This window comes from Myotis myotis, unplaced genomic scaffold, assembly GCF_014108235.1.
Source record: "Myotis myotis isolate mMyoMyo1 unplaced genomic scaffold, mMyoMyo1.p scaffold_m19_p_2, whole genome shotgun sequence".
In the NCBI taxonomy this organism is placed as follows: Eukaryota; Metazoa; Chordata; class Mammalia; order Chiroptera; family Vespertilionidae; genus Myotis; species Myotis myotis.
The window spans coordinates 1,782,010-1,806,039 of NW_023416324.1; the positions used below are offsets into that span (position 1 = coordinate 1,782,010).

General features: G+C 63.1%; 1 protein-coding gene across 11 annotated transcripts in view; it reads right to left on the reverse strand.

Annotated features, from left to right (window-relative positions):
- PLEKHG5 (pleckstrin homology and RhoGEF domain containing G5) overlaps nt 1-24,030 on the reverse strand; it is a 45,670-nt gene that overhangs the window by 543 nt on the left and 21,097 nt on the right. For 4 of the 11 annotated variants that reach the window (XM_036348217.1, XM_036348214.1, XM_036348222.1 and 1 more), the window contains exons 2-21: nt 23,807-23,883; nt 10,565-10,694; nt 9,083-9,185; nt 8,643-8,703; nt 8,239-8,330; nt 7,714-7,850; nt 7,307-7,452; nt 6,347-6,532; nt 6,082-6,270; nt 5,657-5,752; nt 4,762-4,812; nt 4,375-4,524; nt 3,901-4,011; nt 3,593-3,742; nt 3,376-3,513; nt 3,104-3,223; nt 1,954-2,086; nt 1,744-1,862; nt 1,451-1,650; nt 228-1,004 (exon numbers count right to left, since the gene is read on the reverse strand). In XM_036348217.1, the coding sequence (XP_036204110.1) occupies nt 228-1,004; nt 1,451-1,650; nt 1,744-1,862; nt 1,954-2,086; nt 3,104-3,223; nt 3,376-3,513; nt 3,593-3,742; nt 3,901-4,011; nt 4,375-4,524; nt 4,762-4,812; nt 5,657-5,752; nt 6,082-6,270; nt 6,347-6,532; nt 7,307-7,452; nt 7,714-7,850; nt 8,239-8,330; nt 8,643-8,703; nt 9,083-9,185; nt 10,565-10,694; nt 23,807-23,883 (3,166 nt within the window). Of the gene's footprint in view, nt 1-223; nt 1,005-1,450; nt 1,651-1,743; nt 1,863-1,953; nt 2,087-3,103; nt 3,224-3,375; nt 3,514-3,592; nt 3,743-3,900; nt 4,012-4,374; nt 4,525-4,761; nt 4,813-5,656; nt 5,753-6,081; nt 6,271-6,346; nt 6,533-7,306; nt 7,453-7,713; nt 7,851-8,238; nt 8,331-8,642; nt 8,704-9,082; nt 9,186-10,564; nt 10,695-14,680; nt 14,859-15,156; nt 15,347-18,592; nt 18,738-23,806; nt 23,884-24,030 lie in introns of those variants that run through there. The other 7 variants (XM_036348215.1, XM_036348223.1, XM_036348225.1 and 4 more) reach the window with 7 other exon arrangements.

Below are 24,030 nucleotides of genomic sequence, written 5' to 3' on the forward strand. Positions count from 1 at the left end.
CCACCCTCTCCTCCCCGCTACAATTCTGACCTCTGACCCCTCACCACTGCTGGCCGAAGACACCCTCAGCCAAGCTCTGGGGCAGGCCTTGGGCTCCCTCTTCCATCCATAGCCCTGGGTACCACCTGCTCCAGCCATGACTGCGCCCCTACCAACCCCCAGGGCTCAGTGCCCCCAGTGCCAGCACGCTGGGCCGCCGGCCCTCTCCACCCCAGGTAGGCACTCACGAGGCGGTGAGCGTGGAGTTCAGCAGCAGGGTGGTCCTGATGCGGTAGAGCTGGGCCAGCGTCAGCTTCCTGTGCTGGGCAGAGATCCCGGGGGGTGGCTCAGGCTGGACCCTGGGGGAGGCCCCTGAGAACAGCTCTCTGCTCCTCCTGGCGGGCCCTTCGGGCTCCCCCGCCAGGCAGGCGGTCCTGCCCTCCATCTCTAATGGCTGGGAGCCACTGCCAGGGCTGGGTGCGCCCCCGCAATTCCAGCGGGGCCCATCTTCGTGAGGGGAGCCCCGAGTCCTCATGCCAGTGGCTGTGGCAGCCAAGCAGAGTTCCGACCTGCTGCGGCTGGGGGCTGGGGGCGCCCCCTGGGTGGCGGCCCCTGCCAGCAGCTGCAGGAGGCTGGCCTCAGATTTGGACTTGAGCAGGTGGGGCAGGCGGGGCAGCAGCTGGACAGGGGTGCGGCGGCGGAGGCGGGGCGAGGGCGGGGGTGAAGGGGCTTGTGGTAAATCTAGGGGCCGGGGCGCTGGCTCCGCCGCAGGGGCTGGGGTCGCAAAGTCTTGCAAGGAGGTGGGGGAGAGGGTGCCGTAGGCGGAGTCCATGGAGCAGGAGCGGCCGTCCCCGGGGCCCAGGGCCAGCAGCTCGCTGGTCGGCGTGACGGACGAGGCGGTGGTACTGAGGGACATCTCGTCCGACTGGGAGCTGAAGGGGCCCCCCTCGAACTCGGGAGAGGACAGCGTCTCCCCGGGCTCCAGCACCACCATGGCCAGGGTCTCTGTGGAGCCGTCCGAGGCGCTGCAGGCCGGGAAGGGAGTCAGTCCCGGCAAAGGAACCCCGTGCAGCCCCGGCTGGGCACAGCAGGGGCCCACAGCCTCGGCCCTGCCCGCCTGAGGCTCAGAGATGGCCAACATGGCATAAGCCCAGATCCCCCAGCTCCTGTGCCCACAGCGGACATCAGCATGGCATCCGTCTCCATCACGGGACACAGCCTGAGCACCCTCAGCTCGCTCCAAGCAGCTACTAATGAAGCAGAGTTGGCGGCAAGTTGAAAAGCCTTTGCCAGCCCTGCCTAGACTCTGGTGCTCCCACACCAGAACCCACACCCGCTCCCTGCTGGGTTCACAGCATGAAGCCATTCCGAGAAAGGAACTGGAGCCGGGCCCAGCCTGGGGGTCAGGAGCCCCAGGTTGCAGTGCCTGCCCTGCCTGGCATGGCCTGCTGGGGGTCCTGGGCAAGCGTACCAGTGCTGGGAGTCCAGGCTGTTGCTGCTTTTGCGCAGGATGGTGGGGGAGCTGGCGGCGGAAGTGCTACTCTCCCCACCCTCCTCATCCTCCTCATCTTCCTCCTCGTCCTCCTGCTCATCCTCCTCCTCCTCCTCTAGGCTCTGCAGGTGCTGCTGGCTGCCCGTGTGCTCCTGCGCACGCAGCTGCTGCAACTGGTTCTGCAGGCGGGGGCGGCGTCCACAGGGGCAGGTGGGCTGTGAGCCGCAGCCCCACCAGGCCGCCCGCCTGCCCGCCGCCCGGCATTCTCTCACCTGGGCATTGTAAATGGAGTCCACCCAGCCCCGGCACAGGGCCTGCCCGCTGGCCTGGAACGTGTAGGCCCCCACGGCGCTGTGGAACTCGTTCAGGTAGATGAGGAGGAAGGAGCCTGCTTAGGAAGGGCTCGAGTCAGTGTCCGCCAAGACCTCTGCCTGCCCTGCCCATCACAGCCCTGGCCCAGGGGCAGGGGGCGGGCTCCTCACCAGGGTCCCGCAGCTCCCGGCACACGATCTTGTCCACCAGCAGTGGCGGCCTGATGACCTTGGTCCTCTCAGCCTTCTTCACTGCCTTGGTCACCAAGAGCAGGTCCGTGAAGAGGAAGCAGTACACATCCATCTGGGGGGCAGGGGGAGCAGGAGAGGCCAGGGGTCAGAGCCAGGGTCCTGGGGCCTCAGGCAGGGACCCTCCGCCTGCCTGCTGCAGCGCCCTCTCCTGGGGGTACTCAGACTTGGTCAAACACCTCCCCTGTCCTCATGGCCATGAATGTGAGAGCAGAATTAAAAGGAACAGCAAGCCCTAGCTGGTTTGGCCCAGTGGATACAGCATCGGTCTGTGGACTGAAGGGTCCTGGGTTCGATTCTGGCCAAGAGCACATGCCCCAGGTTGTGGGCTCAGTCCCCAGTGGGGGGCGTGCAGGGAGCAGCCCATCGGTGATTCTCTTTCATCATTGATGTTTCTATCTCTCTCTCTCTTTCCTTTCCTCTCTTAAGTCAATTTAAAAAAGGAAGAACAAGACGATTTTCTTTCATTGAGCTATAGACTTGTGACTTATTTAAATTAAAACTTGATATTAAAGAGGAAAGGGAGGTAAATTTTATTTTATTTTTAATATATTTTTATTGATTTCAGAGAGGAAGGGAGAGGGAGAGAAACATCAGAGAGAATCATTGCTTGGCTGCCTCCTGCACGCCCTCTACTGGGGATGGAGCCTGCATGTGCCCTTGGCCAGAGTCGACTCGGAATCCTTCAGTACACAGGCCGACTAGCCACTGGGAGGCAACTTGCAGGCTCTGGGCTACATGGCGCATGACAGATTACTAGCTCAGTGCAAGTGTCTGTTCCTGGCCTGCTAACGGAGTGTGCCCCTCCCTCCCTCCCTCCCACCAGAAACCACATGGCATCAAGTGGGCAAGACAGGCACCCACGGGCTGTGGCCATGCTGCTGGATTTGTAAAGCGCCAACTGCAGGCAGATAATCATCCCTCATAGACCACAAGGTCACTAGTTCTTGAATCACCACCCAAATGACTGGGCAGCTGAGAACCACTGGCTCCACCCAGGAGGTGGCCCAAACCTGCAGGGCAAGCGGGGGCGGGGCAGGGGCCCTGCACACGGGGTGGCCCCTAGAGTCACCTTGCTGTCCTTTCCCTCCTTCATCCTCAGGCTGCCCTCCAACAGCAGCTGACGCGTCTCCTCGGGGGAGGCACCAGGGATGGGCGCGGTCAGGTCCAGGTGCAGGAATTCCTTCAGGAGCTGGGGGGGGAGGGCAGGTGCGGGGGGGTCAGGTGCGGGGGGTCAGGGCTGACCTCCCAGCTCAGCGAGGATTCCCCACGCGAGACTCACTCCAGCACCTCCCTCCTGCCAGTCTGGCCCCTTCTCCCTCCCAGCAGGGTCAGGCTGCCCACCTTGTCCACCTCGTCGTTGCTACCCTCCACCACCTCGTAGGCGTCGATGCGGCTCACCACGGCCGCCAGCCGCTGCCGCTCCTGTCGCTGCCGCATGCACGCGTTCACGTGGTGGATGAAGCGCTCCACGGAGCTGATCTGGGGGTGGACAGTGGCTGGTTCAGACCCAGGGTCAGGGAGCGCCCGGCCGCAGAGGGAACCGTGTCGCCCTGGTTACCATGGTGATGACGGCCTCCTTGGCCCGCGGCTCGTCCGTCTTCCTCAGCACCGACTTGAGCAGCAGCGGGTACTTGGTGAGCCGCTGGTGGGGCTTGGCGAGCATGTCGCTCAGCTTCAGCCGCTGGCACTGCTGGTGCTTCTCGGCCCACTGCGCGGGGGGGGGGGGGGGGGCGGGGGGGCGGGGCTCAGAACAGGCCCCGCCCCGATCCCAGGCCCCGCCCCCTGCCAGCTCCTGCGCACCGGCCGCCAAGGTGGGCCACCGGCGCCCCCGCCACCAGCCCGCCCCGCCGCCCTCACCGCCCTCACCGTCACGTAGGCCCGGAAGAGGTCGTTGTCGCGCAGCAGGCTGCGCATGTACTCCATGCAGCCCTCCTCCTCCATGCAGTACCGGATGTAGGGCTTGAAGAGGGAGCCGAACTGGCGCAGGGAGAACGCACACCGGTTACTTTACTGACGCCCCCCGCGGGCCGGGCCCTGCACAAGCGCTCCCTGGCCCTTTCGCGACCACCCCGACCACCCCGCAGGTGACAAGCCTATCCTCCCTCTTTTCCGTAGGAGAAAACAGCCGCTCGGCGGGCGTGACCCCCTCGGCCAGGGAGCAAGGGCAGACGGCCAGGTGGGGTCCAACCCGGGCGACCGACTGGGCATTCCTTGCCTCTGACCTCTAGGAGTCGGGCGGGGCCACTACTCCCGGGGAGGTGGGGTGATGAGCAGATGAGATCGGCGCCCCAGCCCTGCTGCCGCGTCACCCCGCCCGGCCCGGGTCGGCTGGGTCCGTACCATCTTGAAGCCTTTGAGGAGGTCGCCGGGCTGCAGCAGCGCCCGCGTGCGCCGCGCCTTCTCCACCATCGGCGCCATCACGCTGCCCCACAGCCCGCGGTGCAGACGCGCGATCTCGGGGATGTTGCTGAACAGGCGCTCCGCCTCCACCTGGAGGGGCGGGAGGTGCGCTCGGCCCCGCCCCCAGCCTCCCCGACCCGGGGGCCCCGCCCCGCCCCCGTTCGTCCTCTCCCTTTCTTCGCCCCCCCTCCATCCCCCCTCTGAAGCCACGCCCCACGCTTCACCTCCTCCACTGGTAGGTCTACCCTCTTCCAGCCCCGCCCCTTCCGTCTCCACCCCTGCTCAAGCCCCGCCCCCACCCATCCCCTCCCCCAGGCCCAGCCGTACCTCACACAGCAGCCCTGATTCTTGCAGGTTCAGGAGGCAGCACAGGAACAGCTGTGGGAGGACGGGCGCTGCAGCTTGGGGGTCCCAGTCCCGAATCCCCACCCAGATTCTTAGGCTCCCCTCTACCCCTCTCGCTTCCCCGGAGGCTCTAGGCACCCAGGGGCAGCGAGGGTTCACCTTTTCAGAAAACGCCCAAACCCCATGGCCCCCGGAGGGTCGCCCTGCCCAGGCCCCACCTGGAAGGAAGCTGTCCTCTGCTCTTCCCTGGCTCAGCCTCTGAGTCTCAGCTCAGAGGGGGCCTGCCTGAACCCCCAAGCCCAGGCCAGGTGCTCCCCACCCCCCAGATCAAAGTCCCGACATACACATGCCCCAGTGCCTACCCAGGCTGTCTCCACAGCTAGGGTGTGGGTTGCTGGGCGCCTGGCCCACAGCAGGTGTTCGGGAATAGCCGTTGAATGAGCGAATCAAAGCGTGAGACCCGTGTTAATTCAGCTCAACCCACACACCTGCCGGAAGGCCCTCCCAGGTGCAGCCCTGCTTGCTTCCTTCCCACTTGGTGGCCTGGCAACTGCCCCTTCTACAAAGGCCCTAACTCAGTGATGGCGAACTATGACACGCGTGTCAGAGGTGACACGTGAACTCAGTTTTTTGGTTGATTTTTCTTTGCTAAAAGGCATTTAAATATATAAAATAAATATCAAAAATATAAGTCTTTGTTTTACTATGGTTGCAAATATCAAAAAAATTCTATATGTGACACGGCACCGGAGTTAAGTTAGGGTTTTTCAAAATGCTGACACGCCGAGCTCAAAAGGTTCGCCATCACTGCCCTAACTCTTCTGGGGGAGAGGGGCATCCAAAGGGAGCAGATGGGGTGGCTCTGGGCCCCACTCACGTTCGTGATCACCCGCAGCTTCTTAATGTAGGAGGCCTCCGTGTGCAGGAGCTCCCACACCGCCTCCTGCTGGTGGCACTGCCTCCGGGTCAGCTTCTGTGGGGAAGGAGGGGTCAGCCAGGAGCCGGGTGCAGGACAGCCAGGAAGTGGGGAGGGGAGCAACCTTGCATGTAACCTCCTTTTCCTGGTAGAGACTCAGGGGTCCCCCAAGTTCTGGGCCCTCCTCTACCAATAGGACGTCTAAATGGCACACTGTAATTGCACTTGGCCTCAGTCTCCCCAAAGTGGGTTAATGATGACAACAGCTTCACAGGGCTGTCCTGGGAACATCCTGTCACTGGGTGCTCAGAAGGGCCCCACGAAGTGGGGGGATCATGTTGTCCTTTCCCCGGAAGAGGGAGGAGGTGGCTGTGGGTGGCACCCACCTCATGCCCATCCATGAGGTCCCGCCAGCTGTCCTCCAGCCACAGGCAGGCACCGTCCTCATCCTCTTCCTCGTCTCCCTCCTCCTCCCACGAGTCGTGGTCGAAGCGAAGCCTCCGGGGCAGCCGGGGCAGCCCAAAGAGGCCATAGGCGTGCAGCTTGCCCTCCAGCTGCTCCATCTTGTCCACCTCCTGAAAGGAGACCAGCGTCAGGGTCAGGAGTCAGGGCCAGCCGCTGCCCTGCCCCAGGGCCCACGGGACCACATACCCGGCCGAAGACGCTGGCACTGGGGCCCGAGCTGAAGAAGCCGCTGAAGCGACTGGCGGCGCGGTTCTTCCAGCTGTCATTGCCGCCGCTGGGCAGCGAGCAGCTGGAGGGCGCAGGGGGCTCCTGCCCAGGGATGCTCGCCTCTCCCAGGAACTCTGACATGTTCTTGCGGCGGCGGCCAGGGGCCTGGCCAGGGAGGGGGGGTCAAGGCCAGCCCTGCCCTGGTCCCCACAGCCCCGCCCCATGGGGGGTTTCCTGGACCTCGGACCAGGCTGTGACGTGGGAGGGTCTCTGCAGGACGTGTGGGTCCTGGAGTGCCACGGCTCCCACCCAGGACCCACGTGTGCTCTGGGGCCTGGAAGATCCAGACACAGATGCACCTGGGCCACTCCCAGCCTCCCAGCCACAGTGCAGAGCAGGCGAGGAGAGAACATTCACACAGCTCCAAGGGGATCCGTCACACACACACACACACACACACACACACACACACACACACACACACTCTCACACACTCATACACACACACATACACATACACTCACACACTCACACACACATACACTCACACACACACACACACTCACACATTCATACACACACACATACACACACACTCACACTCTCACACATACACACACTCAACACACTCATACACACACACACACTCATACACACACTCACATACTCACACACACACACACTCTCACACACACACTCAACACACTCATACACACACACTCACACACTCATACACACACACACACACACACACACACACACACACACACTCGCTGGGCACAAGCAGACTCTCGGAGACAGACCTACCACCTTAGATCAGAAAAGGGCCCCTGTTCCCAGAGCCAGCCCCGTTTTCAAGGAGGGGAGGTTAAAGCCCCAGGAAGGAGCAATGAGGGCCCAGCTGACCTCCCCGGGGCCCGTCCCCAGCCTCCTCCTCACCAGGATGTCCAGGCTCTCCCGGCGGCTCTGGGGGTCCGTGCGCTCCAGGCCCGGGGGCCCGGCTCCGGCTGGCCGCAGGATGGGCAGACTCAGGGACTTGGAGTCCTTCACTCCCTGCTCCACCTTCCCCTCGTCCCCTGGCTTGGCTGGGGCAGCATTAGGGGGCAAGGAGAGGTCCTCAACACCCAGGTCTGGTGGGAGAGGGGGCTCGGGTCCTCTCTCCCCAAGGATCCAAACCAAGGCCGAGCCGCCCTCCCCGAGGCCCCGCCCTGCACCGCCCAGCGGACACCTGTATGGTAATGAGCCTGCGCAGGGCCATTGCCAATGGGAACCTGAGCCTGGGAGAAGCGCTCATCTCCAGGAGGCCCAGCCAGGCGCCCCCACTCTCCACCCAGCCAGCTGCTCACCTTTGACCCGCAGGTAGTGTCCCCCGAACCTGTAGGCCTCGAAGGTGAGGGACAGGGGGGTGTTGGACTGGTCCAGGTAGATGTCCACTTTGCCCAGTGCGATGCCCTTCCTTTCAAATATGGGCAGCAGCACCTCCCTGCCCCAGACGGGAGCTGTGTCTGTTAGGGGGCAGTCATACCTCCCGCCCGACCCAGGGCCCCAGCTCCACCCGCCTTCCCAGTGGAAAAGGGAGCACCCATGGGGTCACACACAAGCACACGGACGCACAGGTGCATGTGCACACCCACACACACCACAGAGGTGTGTCCTGCACGTAAGGGCAGACACTGTCCCAGGCCCGTCCATACCCAGGGACTGGGCCACGCACACAGGGTGGGACTGCTCACACGGGTGCACAGGCCTGTCACACCACAGGAGAAGGTCTGCCCACAGCTGGGGGACATGCTCACAGACACACACAGTCACTGTGCAGGAGCCTGCCCCTGCCCACAGCCCATTCCGCACGCAGGCCCTCCAGGCCCTACCCCAGCGCCTTCTTCTTCACGGCCGGCACAATCTCCGTCTCAATGTCTACATTCAGGTCAAATTTCAGGGTGAAGCACTCCTTGCTTGGGTCCTGAGAGGACATGGGTCTCAGCTTCTGTGCCCCCTTTTCCTGCCCTCCCCACCCCAGGGCCCAGAAGGGGACCCCAGCAGGGGAGTGAATGCAGGGAGTCCCCAGCCGCCTATGTCCCAGGGAGGTCAGGCTGCCAATGTCCCTGAGACCCGAGGGAGGAGCTCCTGCAGCATGCCCCACCTGGCTAAGGTGGGCCGCGCTGGGCCACAGGGCAGTTGGCGCGGGAGGGACACATGGGGCAGAGCAGACAGGCCCAGGCTCGGGGGTGAGGCTGAGCCTGCCAGGGCCCTCTGCCAGCCGGGGGCTCCTTACATCAGTGTGTCTCCTCCTGGCTTTCTTCTTGGAGAGTTTCAGGCCTGTGCTCTTCCGGTCCCTGCAGGGGAGCCAGGGAGGACAGGGGTTGGAAACACAGTGGGTCCTCACCAGGATGTGTTGTGAGTGGGCCCTGGCTGCCTACCCACACCTCCAACAAACACCCCAAGTGACCAAGTAACTCAGGTGCCCTCGGGCGGGCCAGGGCCCAGGAGGGGCTGTGCGCCCTCTGGTGGCCACCACAGGAATCACACCCAGGGGTACCTAGTCCGTGAAGCCAGGAGGCTGGCCCAGGCTAGGTGGCCTCCCCCAGGAATCAGGCAGCCGCAGAGACAGGGAGGGGTCTCCAGTCAGCCCTTCGGAAGCCGCTGGTCCCTGGATCTCTGATCTCAGACCCAACCTTGGGACCCCAGTGTCTTCTTGCCCTTCCCCTCACCTACCCTTTGCCGTCCACTGAGCTTTCCTCCTCCTCCTCCAGGTCCACTGCAGGGCTGGTGCGTGGGGGGCATGACCGCGTGGACACGTTCCGGGCCAGGACAGAGCCTTTAGGGTAAAACGAAGCGGGTTGTGCCCTAGCTGGTGTGGCTCAGTGGATAGAGCATAGGCCTGGGGACTGAAGGGTCCCGGATTCGATTCCGGTGAAGGGCACATGCCTGGGTTGCGGGCTCGATCCCCAGTGGGGGGCGTGCAGGTGGCAGCCTATCAGTGATTCTCATCATTGATGTTTCTATCTCTCTCTCCCTCTCCCTTCCTCTCCGAAATCAATAAAAATATATATTTAAAAAGGAAAACAAAAACAAAACGGGGCGGGTTGTGCCTGCTCCCTCGCCGGCCCCCTCCCTAGCCCTCCAACACGGCCACCGCTGACCCTGTGGCCCGCCCCCCAACTAGCCAGGGCCCTTTGTTCGCTGAGGAGAGGTGCTCGGTCGCTGCTTAGCACCTAGTCACCCCAGACTCAAAAAGACACAGGGCCCTGAGAGGACACCGTAGGTGATGCCCGCTCTCAGTACAAATCCACCTGCGGCCTCAGTTTACCCTTCTATGAAATCGGGACCAGGAAGCCAGCCCCTGGGATTCCTCAGGAAGGGCCCAAGGTCCATGGCTCTTTCTTTCAGGCCTCCCCACTCCCACCCTGTGGCCAAACCCAAAGTCCCAGGAGGCCTGGCGGAGAGGCAGTCTTTTTAGTGCCTCTAACCAGCTGAGAAGGAGACAAAGGGCTGGCCCCCCAGCACAGCCAGTTGGCAGGGGGCCTGGGCCAGGTCCCTATTCAGCAGAGGGGTTTCTGGTTTCCGGCTACAGGTTCCTCTGACCTGCCCCCCTCCCCCCACCCCCAGCCCCGACGCTGGAAGATTTGCCCAGAAGTGGCCTGCCCGAGGACAGAAAGAAAGGGACCGTCTCCTCGCTGGCCCCCGTCCAGGTGCAGGGCAGCTGTGGAGGCGCAGACCCAGCACCTGGTAGAGACAGGGCTGCCCCTGAGATGGGGCACAACCCCCAGCCCTTTCTCTTGTTTAAAAAACTTGTAGAGCCAGGCCGGTGTGGCTCAGTGGTTGAGCGTTGACCTATAAACCAGGAGGTCACGGTTCGATTCCCGGTCGGGGCACATGCCCGGGTTGCAGGCTCGATCCCCAGTGTGGGGCCTGCAGGAGGCAGCCGATCAATGATTCCTTCTCATCATTGATGTTTCTGTCTCTCTCTCCCTTCCTCTCTCTGAAATCAATAAAAACATATTTTAATAAAAAACAAAAAACTTGTGGAACAAAAGGGACTGAAACATACTTGCGTGTCATCATTTACAGTCAACTCTTGTCCTTCTGACAGCTGTCCTGGCTCCCCCAGTTACCAAGACACGGTGCCCCCAGAAAGGGGTGTGGGGCAACCCTGGGAACTCCGGGGCCAGGCGGGGCACCCCGATCTGTGCTCACCTTGGGGGGGCAGGTCGAAACGGACGTGCCCGTCATAATGCATGGCGCTGTGGAACTTGCTGTCACAGGCCTGGCAGAGGTTGAGGGGTCCCCGGCGGTGCAGCTGCTGGCAGTCGGCGTGGTGGCATACCTGTGGGCGAGGATGGGAGGTGGGCTGTGGCCAGACCTCTGCCTGGCCCAGGGGGGCCTCCTGGCCCCTCAGGCGCTGCCCTTCATTTCCAGCCACGCTCTCCCCACGGGTGCCTGGTGCTCGGGAATTCACTCGACAAACGTTTCCCAGGCACTTACTTTGTGCCACTCTGAGGGATGCAGAGAAACCCCACGCCCTGCCCAGCCATGCAGTGCCCAGGGGCAGACTTCGAGTAAGTAACCAGAGGTGGGTGCAGCCAGGGCCTCTTCCTGGGGCGCAGGCAGGAAGGACACCCAGAAACGAAGCTCAGGCTGCCGTTCGGTTTGGCAGCACGGTGTCTGCACCAGAAGGCGCCCCGCCTCCCGCTCGGAGCCTCTGCCCTCGGTTCTATGGCCTCGCTGGTCCTGAACCGCGGACCCTGCCAGGCTCCTAAGTCAGGAGGGAAGGGGGATGGAGGCACCCGGGACAGGGGTTGGTGTTGGGACCCCATGAGGGGTCCATGCAGTTGCTTAGTGACATGGTCCCAGATTTACCTTATCATCCTGGCCTCTGCTCCCCCAGCCACCAGGGATGACTTCCTATCTCCTCCATCCTCCAACCTCCCACAGCTCACCCCCACCGTCTCCCGGAGACGCTGCTTCCTAATTTTTTTAAATGTTTTTTATTGATTTCAGAGCGGGAGGGAGAGATAGAAACATCAACAAGGAGAGAGAATCAGTGATCGGCTGCCTCCTGCAGGCCCTACACTGGGGATGTGCTCGCAACCCGGGCATGTGCCCTGACTGGGAATCGAACCGTGACCTCCTGGTTCATAGGTCAACATTCAACCACTGAGCCACGCCAGCTGGGCAGCTTCCTACATTTTTTAGGGAAACGGAAATATCAGAAGGGGATGCCATGAGCTCCCTCCATCACATTCACCACCTGCCCTGGGCTGTGGGGGGCTTGGCCCTGCTCCAATCCAAGGCCAGCCTCTGGCCAAGGTGCAGACACAGGGCTTGGCATTTGCCACCTCCTACCTCCTCAGGTCACCCCTCCACAATGGCTCACTCCCATCTGCACATGGCATGGCACCTCTCATCTCAGCTGCTCTCCAGCTCCCTCCTTCTCCTCCAGCTAAACTCTCTAAAGCAGTGGTTCTCAACCTTCCTAATCCGCGACCCTTTCATACAGCTCCTCATGTTGTGGTGACCCCCAATTTCATTGCTACAAATTGAACATAATTAAAGCATAGTGATTCCTCACAAAAACAATATGTAATTATATGTTTTCCGATGGTCTTAGGCGACCCCTGTGAAAGGGTCGTTCGACCCCCAAAGGGGTCGCAACCCACAGGTTGAGAACCACTGCTCTAAAAGGTCTTCAGCCCAAGACGGTTTGGCTCAGTTGTTAGAGCATCAGCCCTCGTGACTGAAGGGTCATGGGTTCGATCCCAGTCACGGGTCAAGAGCACGTTGCAGGCTGGATCCCCTGCCCGGGTCCCAGGTCAGGGCACCTGCAGGGGCAACCCATGGATGTCTGTCACATCATTGTTTCACTCTGTCTCTTCCCCTCCCTTCCACTCTCTCTAAAAACCAACGGGAAAAATATCCTCAGGTGAGGGTAAATAAATAAAAATAAAACAGGTCTCCACGCCGAGACCGGTTTGGCTCAGTGGATGGAGCGTCGGCCTACGGACTGAGGGGTCCCGGGTTCTGTTCCGGTCAGGGGCGTGTGCCTGGGTTTCGGGCATATCCCCGGTGGGGGATGTGCGGGAGGTGGCTGATTGATGTTTCTCTCTCATCGATGTTTCTGGCTCTCTGTCTCTCTCCCTTCCTCTCTGTGGAAAATCAATAAAATATATTTAAAAACAAACAAAAAAAAAAAAACAAAAAAAAAAAACAGGTCTCCACGCTCACCACTTCCCGGTTCTCTCTTCTCATTTCTCTCTCTTTCCCAACTTTTTGTTTTAAAATATTTCAAACCCACAGCAAGGTGTCAGACTAGAACAATGACATCCACCCACGCTCCCCGCTTCCCCCGTTGTTCACGTCGCCACACCGACTTTCCGTCTCCTCTCGCCACCCCTCCCCCTCTCGCCACCCCTCCCCGGCGAGAAACCCTGATGCCGCCTTCGAGCACAGACGTCCTACGAAGCCCAAGACAATCGACACACCCTGGACCCTGGACGGGGCTGTTCGGCCCAGCCAGGAGCATCGGCACGTCCCCGGCCGGGTGAAGGGAGGCTTCTCCGTACAGGAGCCAAGCAAGGTCTGCACAGGCATTTGGTTGTCCGGTTGTTCCTTTCAGAATAAACGCCCCTATCCCGCCCGGTGGCTCAGTTGGCTCCATCCTATACCCCAAAAGGTTGCAGGTTCGATTCCCGTCAGGGCACATACCTAGTTTGTGGGTCGATCCCCAGTTGGGACCTGTACAGGAGGCAACATCGATGTTTCTCTCTCACATGGATTTTCTTTCTCTCCGTCTCTCTCCCTTCCCTTCTCTCTAAAGACAAAACAAACACAACAAAAACAAACAAGCATGTCCTCGGGTGAGGATTTTTTAAAAATTGTTTTTAAAGAAGTACCCGATACTTTTTTTGCTGGGGTGGGGGGGGGGCGTGGGCCTTTTGTGACACAGGTTGTTTTTGTTACTCCTCACCCGAGGACATTTTCCACTGATTTCAGAGAGACTGGAAGGGCGGGGGAGAGACAGACAGAGAGAACAACATCGATGTGAGACACACAGACTGTCTGCCTCTCACACGAGCCCCAACCAGGGCCGGGGACCCAGCCTGCAAGTGAGGTACGTGCCCTTGACCAGATAGAACCTGGTACCCTTCAGTCCACAGGCCGACGCTCTACCCATTGAGCCGAACTGGCCAGGGCCACACCGATGTTTTAAGTGGCCAAGCAGGAAACCCTTCAGGTGACTTTACAGAGGACAGCAAGGTCCCCAAATGACCTGGCACCTGGGTGCACTGAGGTCACGCTGTCTTCCAGGCAAATCGCCCGCGGGGCAACCTTCTGGTGCACAAGGCGACACTCCAACCACTGAGCCACCGGCCAGGCACATGGCTCCAGATCCCAGGTTTCCACCACACTCACGCCACTGCCTGGTGCCTGAGAGGGAGCATGGAGGGAGGCTGGCCTGGGTCAGCCGGGCCATGGAGACCAAGAAAAGTCGCTGCTTTGGTTCCTGTGTCCCTCACTCCTCCCCTGGACAGAGGCGTGGCTGGCAGGACACTCACTCGGGGCTCTGGCCCCAGGCTTTAGCCCTTCCCCCCAGGAGGCCCTCAGCCGCCAGCTCGGCAGCCCTCGCGCCCTCTGAGGCCAGCCTGGCACAGGGGCCCCTCTGACCCGGTCCCCCCCCCCCCCCCAGCTTCATTTGCTGGTGCCAGGCTTGCCCCCTCCCCCCCCTTCTCCCACCTCCATCGCCAAACCACAGGGTCTCCCGCAGCTCGCTCCAGGGCGGGGTCTCCCAAGAGCGAAAGGGGGGCAGGCCCTTCCCCTTCTCCCAGACCAGGTGCCCACCTGCCTGCTGCCCACCATTCCCACCCTCTGAGGGCGTGGGGAGGGGCGGCAGGGTCCGGGGACCAAAGTTCGCGGGACTCAGTCCAGAGGGCGCGCCCACGGGAGGCCACTGCCACTCCACGGGCCGCGGAGGGGCCTCGGGAAGCAGGTCCAGGCCGCTCCGTGGGGAGGGGGCGCCAGAAGTGCCCCCCCCCCCCCCCCGCTTCCCCCGAGGGCGGGGCCGAGGCAGGAGTAGGGGTGTGGCGGGCCTGGGCCGAGGCAGGACGGGGGAGGGGTGCGCGGCTGGGGCTGGGCCCGGCCCGATGTGTCCGGAGGCAGCCCAGACACAAAAGCCCAGGCTGGGGGTCCGCCCCCGCCCCCAGGCCCCGCGAGGCGGGAGGGCGCGCTGCTCAGGGCCCAGCCCCCCTCCCCCAGGGGAGCGCCGTCCGGCCCTGGAGGCGTCCCCACGCCCGCCCCGGCCCCCCGCGCCCCTACCTGGCCTTCCCTGTCGCGGGCGAGCCCCCCGGCCCAGCAGGGCGCCGAGTCCCGGGAGGGCACCCCGGGGCCGGGCCTGGAGGCCGCGCGGCGCCCCGAGACGCCGAGCCCGGTCCCCATGGCGCCCGGAGGAAGCGGCGGTGCGCGCCGCGGGCCGGACAAAGCGCGGAGCCCCGCTTCCTGCCATTGTGCGGCCGCGCCCGCCGGCCGAGCGCTGGGACCCGGGGGACAGCGGGGGGCGGACGGGGGCGCCGGGAACACCGCCCGCCGGCCGCGTCCGGCCCGCCCCCGCCCCCCGCTGTCCCCCGGCCTCCACCCCGGAGCCAGGCCCGGGGCTCAGTGTCCCCAGGACCTGCTTCTCCCGGGGGAGCTCCCCGAATGCTGGTGGCGGAAGCGGGGGGCCGGGACAGGGGCACAGTCCCCTCCGGGGCTCAGACCCCCGCCCCGTCCAGCCCCGGGACACCCTCTGCTCTGACCTCCAGCTTCCCAGCCACATCCGGAGCCGCAGGCGGGGCGCTCCCCAGCCCAGGCTAAGCGGCGGCCGGCGACCGCAGGTGCAGCGCAGGGGGGCAGGGGGGGCAGTCCTCTGGGAGCCGGGTCAGGAAAACCCCGAAGCCCAACTCGCCTTTCCCGAGGTCCCTGCGGCTCCAGCGGGGTGCACCCACGTGCCCCGCCGCCAGGGGGCGCACACGGAGCCCGAGAGGAGGCCACCAGGATGGGGTGTGGTGCTGGGGTCCCCACTGCAAGGCGTCAAAGCGCCTTTACCCTCCTCCCCAGGAGGTGGGAGCGGGCACTGTGGCCTCCATCCGAGTGTGGGGAGACGGCGAGGTGAGTCCGGGACCCGAATCCAGGCTTCTGACCCTGGGGTCCTGGAACCGACACTCCTCGGTCCCCATGGGGCGAGGGGAACATGCCATCGCCAGCCCACCACCCCTCCGACAGCTCCTCAATCTCTTCCACAGAACGAGGGTGCGGAGGGCTCGCCTCTGAGGATGGCCCGGAGGGAGGCAGCCTTCCTTAGGGGCTGGGAGGCCCCAGGGGCTGCCTCCACGCCCAGAGCCTCCATCACTCCGCCCACACACAGGCAGGCCTTCTGAAAACCGAAGCCTGATCATGGCGCCCCCCCTTAAAATTCTCCAGTGGCTTAAAACAGAACCCCCACACGGCCCGACTCCCACCTCGCGAGTCCCACACGGTGGTCCACCATGCCGGCTCCTCCCTCCCTCCCTCCCGCTCACCAGCTCAGCGCCGGCTGTCTGCATTCTCTGTCTGGAACAGCATGTGCCCCCTGACTTTCCAACGGCTGGCACTGCGCCCCAACCTAAACGCCACCTCCCCGGGGAGGCCTTCACCCTCCTCTCAAAAGAAAGAGCCCCTCACTGCCCATTCTCAAGCCTCCTGAGCACGGACCGCCACCTGGAGTTACTTCTCTTCTTGGGCCACGTTTCCTGCTGGAGTGCCCTGTGCAGAGGCCGGAGGCCCACACTGCCTCCTCACTCGCCCAGTCCTGGCGCACAGTAGGTGCCCCGTGCAGACTGGATGACGGATGAATGACAGCAGAGCTGGGTCTTCGTGCCAGAGAAGGCCATTGCCGGGGGAAGGTGAGCAAAGCCCTCCCCGCGGCCTGGCCACAGGTTCTCCCCTTCCTCCTGGCCTCCCTGACCTTGGGCCTGCTGACCTGGACAGGTCAGTTTCCACCTCAAATCCTGGTGGTGTTGCCCGGGCCCGCCGCCCCTGCTACCACCCCACAGGCCAGCAGCTGAGCCCTCCCAAGTGCAAGGCCTGTGCCAGGAGTTTGGGACAGCAAACCCCGTTCATTCTTCTCCAAGACCTTGAGGAGGAGATACTGTTACTATCCCCATTTAACAGACAGAGAAACTGAGGCTGGGGAGAGTTAAGTAACTTTCCCCTAAGTCACCGGCTAGTAAGTGGGAAAACGGACGCCTGTGCTTGGACCACTGTCTGTCTCAGGCACGGGGCGGCAGGAGGTGCTTAAAGACTGGCTAAGTGGGGGCTGGGGCAGCAGTGCCTTGAGGTCCACCCCCTTGGGGACAGGGCAGATTGCAAAGCCAGCTTAGGGGAACCCCCTGGCCTGGGGTAACCAGGGCGGATCAAATGGAGACCACCAGGGCAGGCCACTGGACGTCACCCGAGTGGCCAGGCCCCGGCCATCCCAGGTCAGGCTCCCGCCAGGGAAGGGGCTGCCCCAGGCCACGGGTGCTGGGTGAAGAAGCCCGCAGGGGTGGGAGGCAAGGCGGCCGGCCCTGCACCAGGAGAGGGGGTGGCCCTGGCGGATTCCTGGTTCCCACCTCTCTCTACAAGATGGAGCTGAAACAGTCCAGCCGCAGCGCAGGCCCAGGAGGTCCCAGCCTCTGACTCGCTGGGAAGGAGCCCCTCCCAGCCCAGCCCCAGCTCCAGGCTCATGAGTCAGGACCGGCTTGTTGAAACTGATACCCAGAAACCAGATGCTGGGGCTGATGAATAATGGAGTCTCCAAGGCAAGAGCCCCCTTCCCACTCCCAGCGAGCACCACCTCCCCAGAAAAAGAGAGGCGTGTGGGCACCCCCCCCCCTCCCCCAGTGGCTGGGCCCCGCCTGTCTGCAGTGGGAGAGGGAGGTCTCTATGGGGCAAGGTCTGTGAACAGGAGTTGGGGCTCCCCGGCTGGAGAGACACCCCTGCCCAAGGGCTTCCCACCCGGGATAAGCTCCCCTGGGAGCCTACCAGCCCCAAGGCCCCATCTGGCACCTTGGAAATCCAGGGGTGGAGGCTGCGTGCGTGGGCAGGTCAGCTAGGGCTGGGCCAGTTCTGCCAGGCTGCTCTCCTCACTCCCAACGGCCTCGCCAGCTCCGCCCTTCCCCTAGGCCTGCACCTCACCCCTTGTCCTTTGGGCCCTGGGCCCACGCGGAGGCAGAGCGTGCCCCAGAGCCCTGCGCTGTGCTGTAGGCAGCGGGCAGGGGGGTAGAGAACCCGTCCACAGGCCAGGCCTCCTGAACCAGCGAGGCCCTTCCTCCCAGAGAGCCGTCTGGCTGGGACCCAGCGCCAGGGAGAGGCAGTGGCTGTGGTCTGAACTTCTCCTGCCCCGTCGCTGCTCAGATGTGCCCGAGCCTGGCGCCCAGGTCCGAGCACAGCAGCCAGCGCCTCCCCCTGGCACCTTCTCCAGCCCCAGACAGAAGGCTCCCTGGGAAGGAAGGGGGGAGAGGACGTGTGCGGGGCTGTGGAAGACCTGTGCTGGGGGGAGGGGGGGGCAGCTAACACTGCCCTTGCTCATCTGTGCAAAGCAGGGGCCGGCCAGTTCTCTAGAATCTTCCGTCTAGGATGGCTGCTGGGTCCTACTGTGGGCCTGGACCCTGGCCGAGGGGCAGAGGCATTGTAAAATCTGCCGCGAGCCGCCCAAACCTGGGGAAGGTGACTGGGGGATCTGCAGGGCCCAGGCACTCCTGGCTGCCATTTCCCCGCCTTTGGTTAAGGCTGGCCCGGCCTCGCCAGGGTTCCCTGGTCCCCTCCCCTCATCTTCCCGCAGCCACCCCACTGGCTGAGGTGCCTCTCGCGCCCCCTGCTGGCCTCCAGTTGACTTTCTGCCCGGGACCAACTCTGATTCCCAGGTGGGGCAGAGTCCAGAGCCTCCAACCAGCCCACAACAAGGCCCCTCCAGCCACACACTTCCCCGCCGGCCAGCCGGCTCCTCAAGGCCTGACCCCGGGGCCATATCTCGGGGAAGATTACCCTCCAGAGCCACTGGGGATGGGGGGGCAGGCCCTTGGGCTCCTTCCACCCTCAGAGGTAGCGCCAGTGGTGCCCACTGAGACCCACCTGCGGGCCTGGGACTTTCCACCCGGGTCTGTCCAGTGATTTAGGGGAGACTTGGCACCCGACCTTACCCCGTCCGGACCCCAGCTTCCCTGTGAGACTCACCTAGGGACATGGGTCTCCTCCCCTGTGGCTGGAACTCGGGCCTAGACTGTCCAATTCCCTTGGGCGCACAGGGCGAGGGGTACCGGAGCCGTGGGGCGGGGCGGGCTCGGAGGATCTGTGCGGCTTGGGGCGCCACACGTAAGGGAATTACGGTAGAGGGCCCGGCGCTTCCACCTGGGCGGGTCGGGATGTACCATCATGCACCCCGGCGGGGACGGGGGTGCCGGACCCAGGTGGCAGACCTGGTGGCCCAGGGGGTGGCGCTCAGGGAGTAATCTAGGGTTCGGGGAGCGGGGGGGGGGGGGGGCGCGGAGGGGGGCGGGTGTCAGTCCCAAGGGGGCTGGCCCTTTGCAGATTTCTGGGAAGTTCAATGTCTTTAACCTGGGCTTGGCGACAGGAGCTCACCCATCTGGGAGGCCCCACAGCAGGAAGCTGCCGCGGCCAGTGAGGGGGCCCCCAGGGGTCCAGGCCAAGGGACCCGGAGGCAGAGCCCGCCCCGGGAATCGCCCCGAGCCAGGCTGGCTTCCTCTCCATTATAAGTGGCTGCATTCGGAACTGCGCCTCTATGGCGCCTGCGAAACCCGTCTGGCCGTCTCTGTGTCCCCCCTTTTTCCTGGCTCACGACGCAGGGCTGCAAAGGGGGCCATTCTGCCCTTTGGTGGTTCCCTCTCTGCTGGGAACTTGGGGTGCAGGCGGTGCGTGGGGAGACAGGGCACCACGGAGGAGGCAGCAGCCTTGCCCCAAGCACACCCTCCTCTCCCCGAGGTGGGTGCAGTGACCTCGGGCATCAGGGCAGATCCGGGGCCAGAGACTCCGGGAGCCTCACGCAGCCCCCCCTGCATTTCCCCAACCACAGACCACACCCCTCAGGCCCTCACCAAGCCCGGAGTCCCTGCTGGCAGGGGCTGCCTTCCTGGGGGCTGGGTCCACACCATTCACATGGATGGGGTCCTCTGTCTCTGTCTGTCTCTTGGGCCAGGCACCCCAGGCCTTCACCTGTCCCCGCCCCCTCCAGTTACATAGCCAAAGCCCAGGAGTTCACTGGCATTGCCTCTCTGTCCCCTCCTTTGTCAGGGTACAGGCTGGACTGCCGCCTTCTACAGCTGACCAGCATCCAAAAAGACCAGTTACCTCCAGGGAACCCCAGAATCGGCCACTGTCAAGGGCACTCAGACCTCCACCTCTTATCCCCGAGAGGGCTGCACGGGAGAATAGGTGACCACCTCTCCCATTATTCACCACATCCTGCTCATTCTTCCTCCACAGGGACCTCAGGCCCACCCTTCCTCTGCCCGGTGTCCACGGGTCTTTATCTGGCCGCCCCTCCCCTTGGTGCGTACGCGCGTGCACACACACACACACACACACACACCCTCATCCCTGTTACCACACAGCCCATTGTTCAGCAAACCCAGCTTCCACTCACTCCGCTTGAATACCTCTAGGCAGGGGGTGCTCACTACCTACCCATCGGGGAACAGCTTCAGGGGCTGCAAACTCTGGCCTCTACTGAACCAAAAGCCCCTCCCTGCCAGGGCCCTTGGGAGCCACGCGGAAAAACAAACCTCCCTTTCCTCCTGACAGCGCCTAGGAATGGGAGGCGGAGGACAGACTTGGCTTGACCTGCCTGGTTAGTCATTTCACCTCCCTGCTTCCCCGTGTCCTGTCTGATGGAGGTGGGGTGGGGCGTACTGCAAGGCAGGGGTGTGAGGACCAGCTGGGGTCCCCTGGTGAAGCCGGACACAGGGCCCCCAGCTGAGGAAATGGTGGCCGCTAGACCAATACCTTTGTCTGAGGGTGACGCCCTGGGGGGCCCACTCCAGGCGCTCCCAAGCCTTCTGCCCCCTCAAATGTGTTAGCCCAGAGCCCAGTGTCTCCGGGGCCAGTGTCAGCCCTCTTCCATGTCTCCTTCAACAGACTTTGACCAAAGAGCCCAGCTCAAGGGGGCCAGACACGGTCCGGCTGGTGGGGCCCCCCATCACATCAGCACTGGCCCCCCGTGAGGGAGGGAGGAAGAGAACACTTCCCCATCTCCCCAGACTCTGAGCTCCACTTGCCCTTGGAACAGGACAGACAGAAGTACCACAAACCTGAGTCCACTGGGCGGGATTGGCCGGGGTCTGGGGTGGAACCCCAGGGGTCTCAGATCTGAGGGAGGAGAAGGAAAGTGCGCCGGAGGCCTGGGGGTCTCGCCCCCTCGGTGGAGGGTGAGCACGTGGTCGCTGCTGGCATTCATTCTCTTGAACACCTACCGCGCGCCATTCTGTCCAAGCACCTACACGGGCGAGCCCTTTTAGTCCTCAGCACAACCACCTGGAAACCGAGGCTGAGGGAGGTGGAGTGACTTGCCCGGGACCATGCAGCTGGGAGGGAGTGGGCTTTGACTTTGACTCTGGAGGTCAGAGATGTGGGCTACTCTACACATTTTTTTTTAAAATCCTCACCTGAGGACATGCTGAGAGAGAGAGAGAGAGAGAGAGAGAGAGAGAGAGAGAGAGAGAGAGAAACATGCGTCAGTTGCCTTCTATAGGTGCACGGACCAGGGCTCAAACTAGAAGCTAGGTATGTGCCCTGATTCTGAGTGTCATGCATAAGATGATGCTAAACCACTGAGCCAGTCTGGCCGGGCTACACATCTTCATCTACACATCTTCATCGGCGGTCTCCCAGTCAGCTCCGCCTCCCTCTCCCCGTCCCCCAGGCCCTGCTCACTCCTTCACAGCCCCAACATACCGCTGGCTCACCCAGCTTGCCTCCACCTCATAGCTCCTCATTCCTCAGGATGCCAGCGGCCTGGTACCCTGCCCTCGGCGTGAACTCCAGGGGAAGGAGGTCGGGTGGGGCAGCTGATTCATGTCAGAAGCCTCAGCACCCAGGAGAGATTCAAACAAAACCTCCAGGGTGGACCCAGAAGCGGCGTCCAGCCCTGTTGGAAGATGGCCCTGCCCCGGGGCAGCCTGGGGGCCAGTTTGGCAAAGCCGAGGCCTCACGTCCTCCTCCCAGGGGGCGAGGATGTCAGCTCCGGGAGGGCAGGACCTTTGTTTCCTGGACACCTCCCGGGTCTAGAACCCGGCCTGCCCGGCAGATGCTCAAAGCTGATTTGGTGAATGAATGAATGATGTCATCTCCTTCAAAGAGCTCATATATCCTGCCAGCCGTTCCTAGAACGGCCAGAGGGGAGGCTCTTGATCGCTCTCCAGGCCGAGCTTTGGCAATCAAGCTGTGTGGTGTGGGCAAGTCCTGTCACCTCTCTGAGCCTCCGTTTCCTCACGTGTTGTGCGGGAATAATCATGCTTTCCTCCTGAAGTTCTCACGAGGGTTCAGTGAGGGCCTGACACCCCACCAGGCACAGAAACGTGTCCATTCAGTGGTGGTTATTATTATCATCACCAATAGGACATTCTTTGTTCCTCCTCTCACCCTCTTCTCCAGCCACCTCATCCGCTTCGTAAGAACTGCCTCTGTGCTCCTGCCTGTGGCAGTTCCCCCTTCCTGCTTGCCTGTGGATGTTTTTACTTTCACCAGAGGCCACCTCCTCCAGGGTGTCCTCCCTGACTAGCCCTCCTCCCTCTGATCACACAGGTCCCAGAAGTGAGTCTGTGCCATGTGTCCCAAAGTGGGTCCCACCAATGACCGTGCTTCAGCTCTTCCCCCTGCAGGCTGGGCAACCCTCTGGCTGCTGATGCCAAGGTCAGCCCTGCTGAGTTCCAGGCAGGCCCAGGCTGGGCTTCGGTTAGGACCTGTGTCTGCAGAGGTGACCCACTTGCTCTGAAACCAGCCCTCATCCACAGGCCTCACCTCTGGACAGTCCAGGCCCTCCCACCCCTGCCCCTGCTCCAGGATCTGCCCAGGGGCAGCTGCCCACAAGAGGGGCCAGGACAGTGTGGGCTGGCCCCTCTTGTCAGGCCTCAGGGTCAGGCGGAAGCCCCCAGGTTGTGCAGACCCCTGGCAGGTTGGACAGGGGGGTAATGAGGACAATTTGTTGCCAGGAGCCCCCATCTGGGAGAGAGGCAACCTGCCAAAACCAAAGCACCCATGCCAGGCACCATCCGCGCCAGCAGACTGTCTGAATCACAGACACCCCCTTGCCTGGTGACTACGGCAACTGGAAGCCTCCCCCTCCGCTCCCACCCAGAACAGGCCTCCGCGTTCCTTCTGACTGTTCCTTCTAGCCGTGGTCCTCCAGTGCAGCGTGTGCGCTTGCGTGTCTGCGTGGGGGAAGGGGGGGGACAAGGGACCTGGGGGAGTGGCATTTTTAATTTCCTGCAGCTGGCAGAGCCCAGCTACACCGTGGTTAGGAAATGGGCTCTGGCATTACACAGATCTGGGCTCTGGGTTCAAATCCCAGCTCCACCACATCCCAGCAACGTGTCCCTGGGTGAGCCACACCCCCCCTGAACCTCAGTTTCCCCATTTGCAAACGGGAATAATGACAGGACAGATCTCGGCCAGAAGGACTTGTCGCGAAAATGCGTGCTGGGAGGAGTGCAACATGGGCTCAAACCCTGGCTTGGTCTCTCTCGAGCTGCAGGGCCGGGTCAAGTCACAGGACCTCTCTGAACCTTGGTATCTCCATCGGGGAAACGTGGCCATGATGTCTTCCCAGAAGGGCTCCCACAGTGGCGCATAAGGCACAGAGAGCGCATGGCACAGTGCCCGGCACGACGGGGGCGGGGGCGGGCAGAACTGCGGCATCCTGTTGACCATGATCCCCCCTGTTCCGCCTCATTCCCAGCTCCCGAGGCCTGGCACTCCAGGACCAGCCTGTCCCTTCCTTTGCCAGTCCCAGGGCCACAGCCACTGTCCCAGAGCGTCCCTGACCTGTGCCCAGGCCTGAAGAGTGGCCTGGTATTGCAGGGAGGGTGCCAACTGGCACTGGAACAGAACCTGGGGGGGAGGGCCCTTCCCCCTACAGAGTCTCAGCTTCCTCATCTGTGACATGGGGCCACGGCTCCTGTCACCCCGGGGCTGCTGCACGAACTGCAGTACAGAAAGGGGCTTTGGGGCACCCCTGCTGCCCCTGCGTTCGCAGACGTCCCCCCACTCCACTGCCACAGAGCCAGGGGCAGCCCCTCTGCCTCCGAAACCAGCCACTCAGGGTCCCTACCCACTCCTGAGCCCAGGTGCCAGCCAGCTGCGCCCTGGCCGGTGCCTGGACAGAGAGGCTGGTGAGCGCCCTGCCCCTCTGCAGCCGCCAGGCCTCCAGCTCCCTACCTTGGCCGCTCGCCCCTTGTCCATGCAGTCGGGGTTCTGACAGCGCAGGCCCTTCTCCTCGGCCAGGCTCCCGGCATCTGCAGGGGAGAGAGCAGGAGGTTATCAGCGGGGTGGGGCCCAGGGAAGGGTGCACCCCTGGCCGGGCACCCAGGCTCCCCCAGGGCCCCAGTAGCCTCCCCAGCGGAGGATGGGTGGGGCTGTCTCCTCAAACCTCCCTTCAAAGG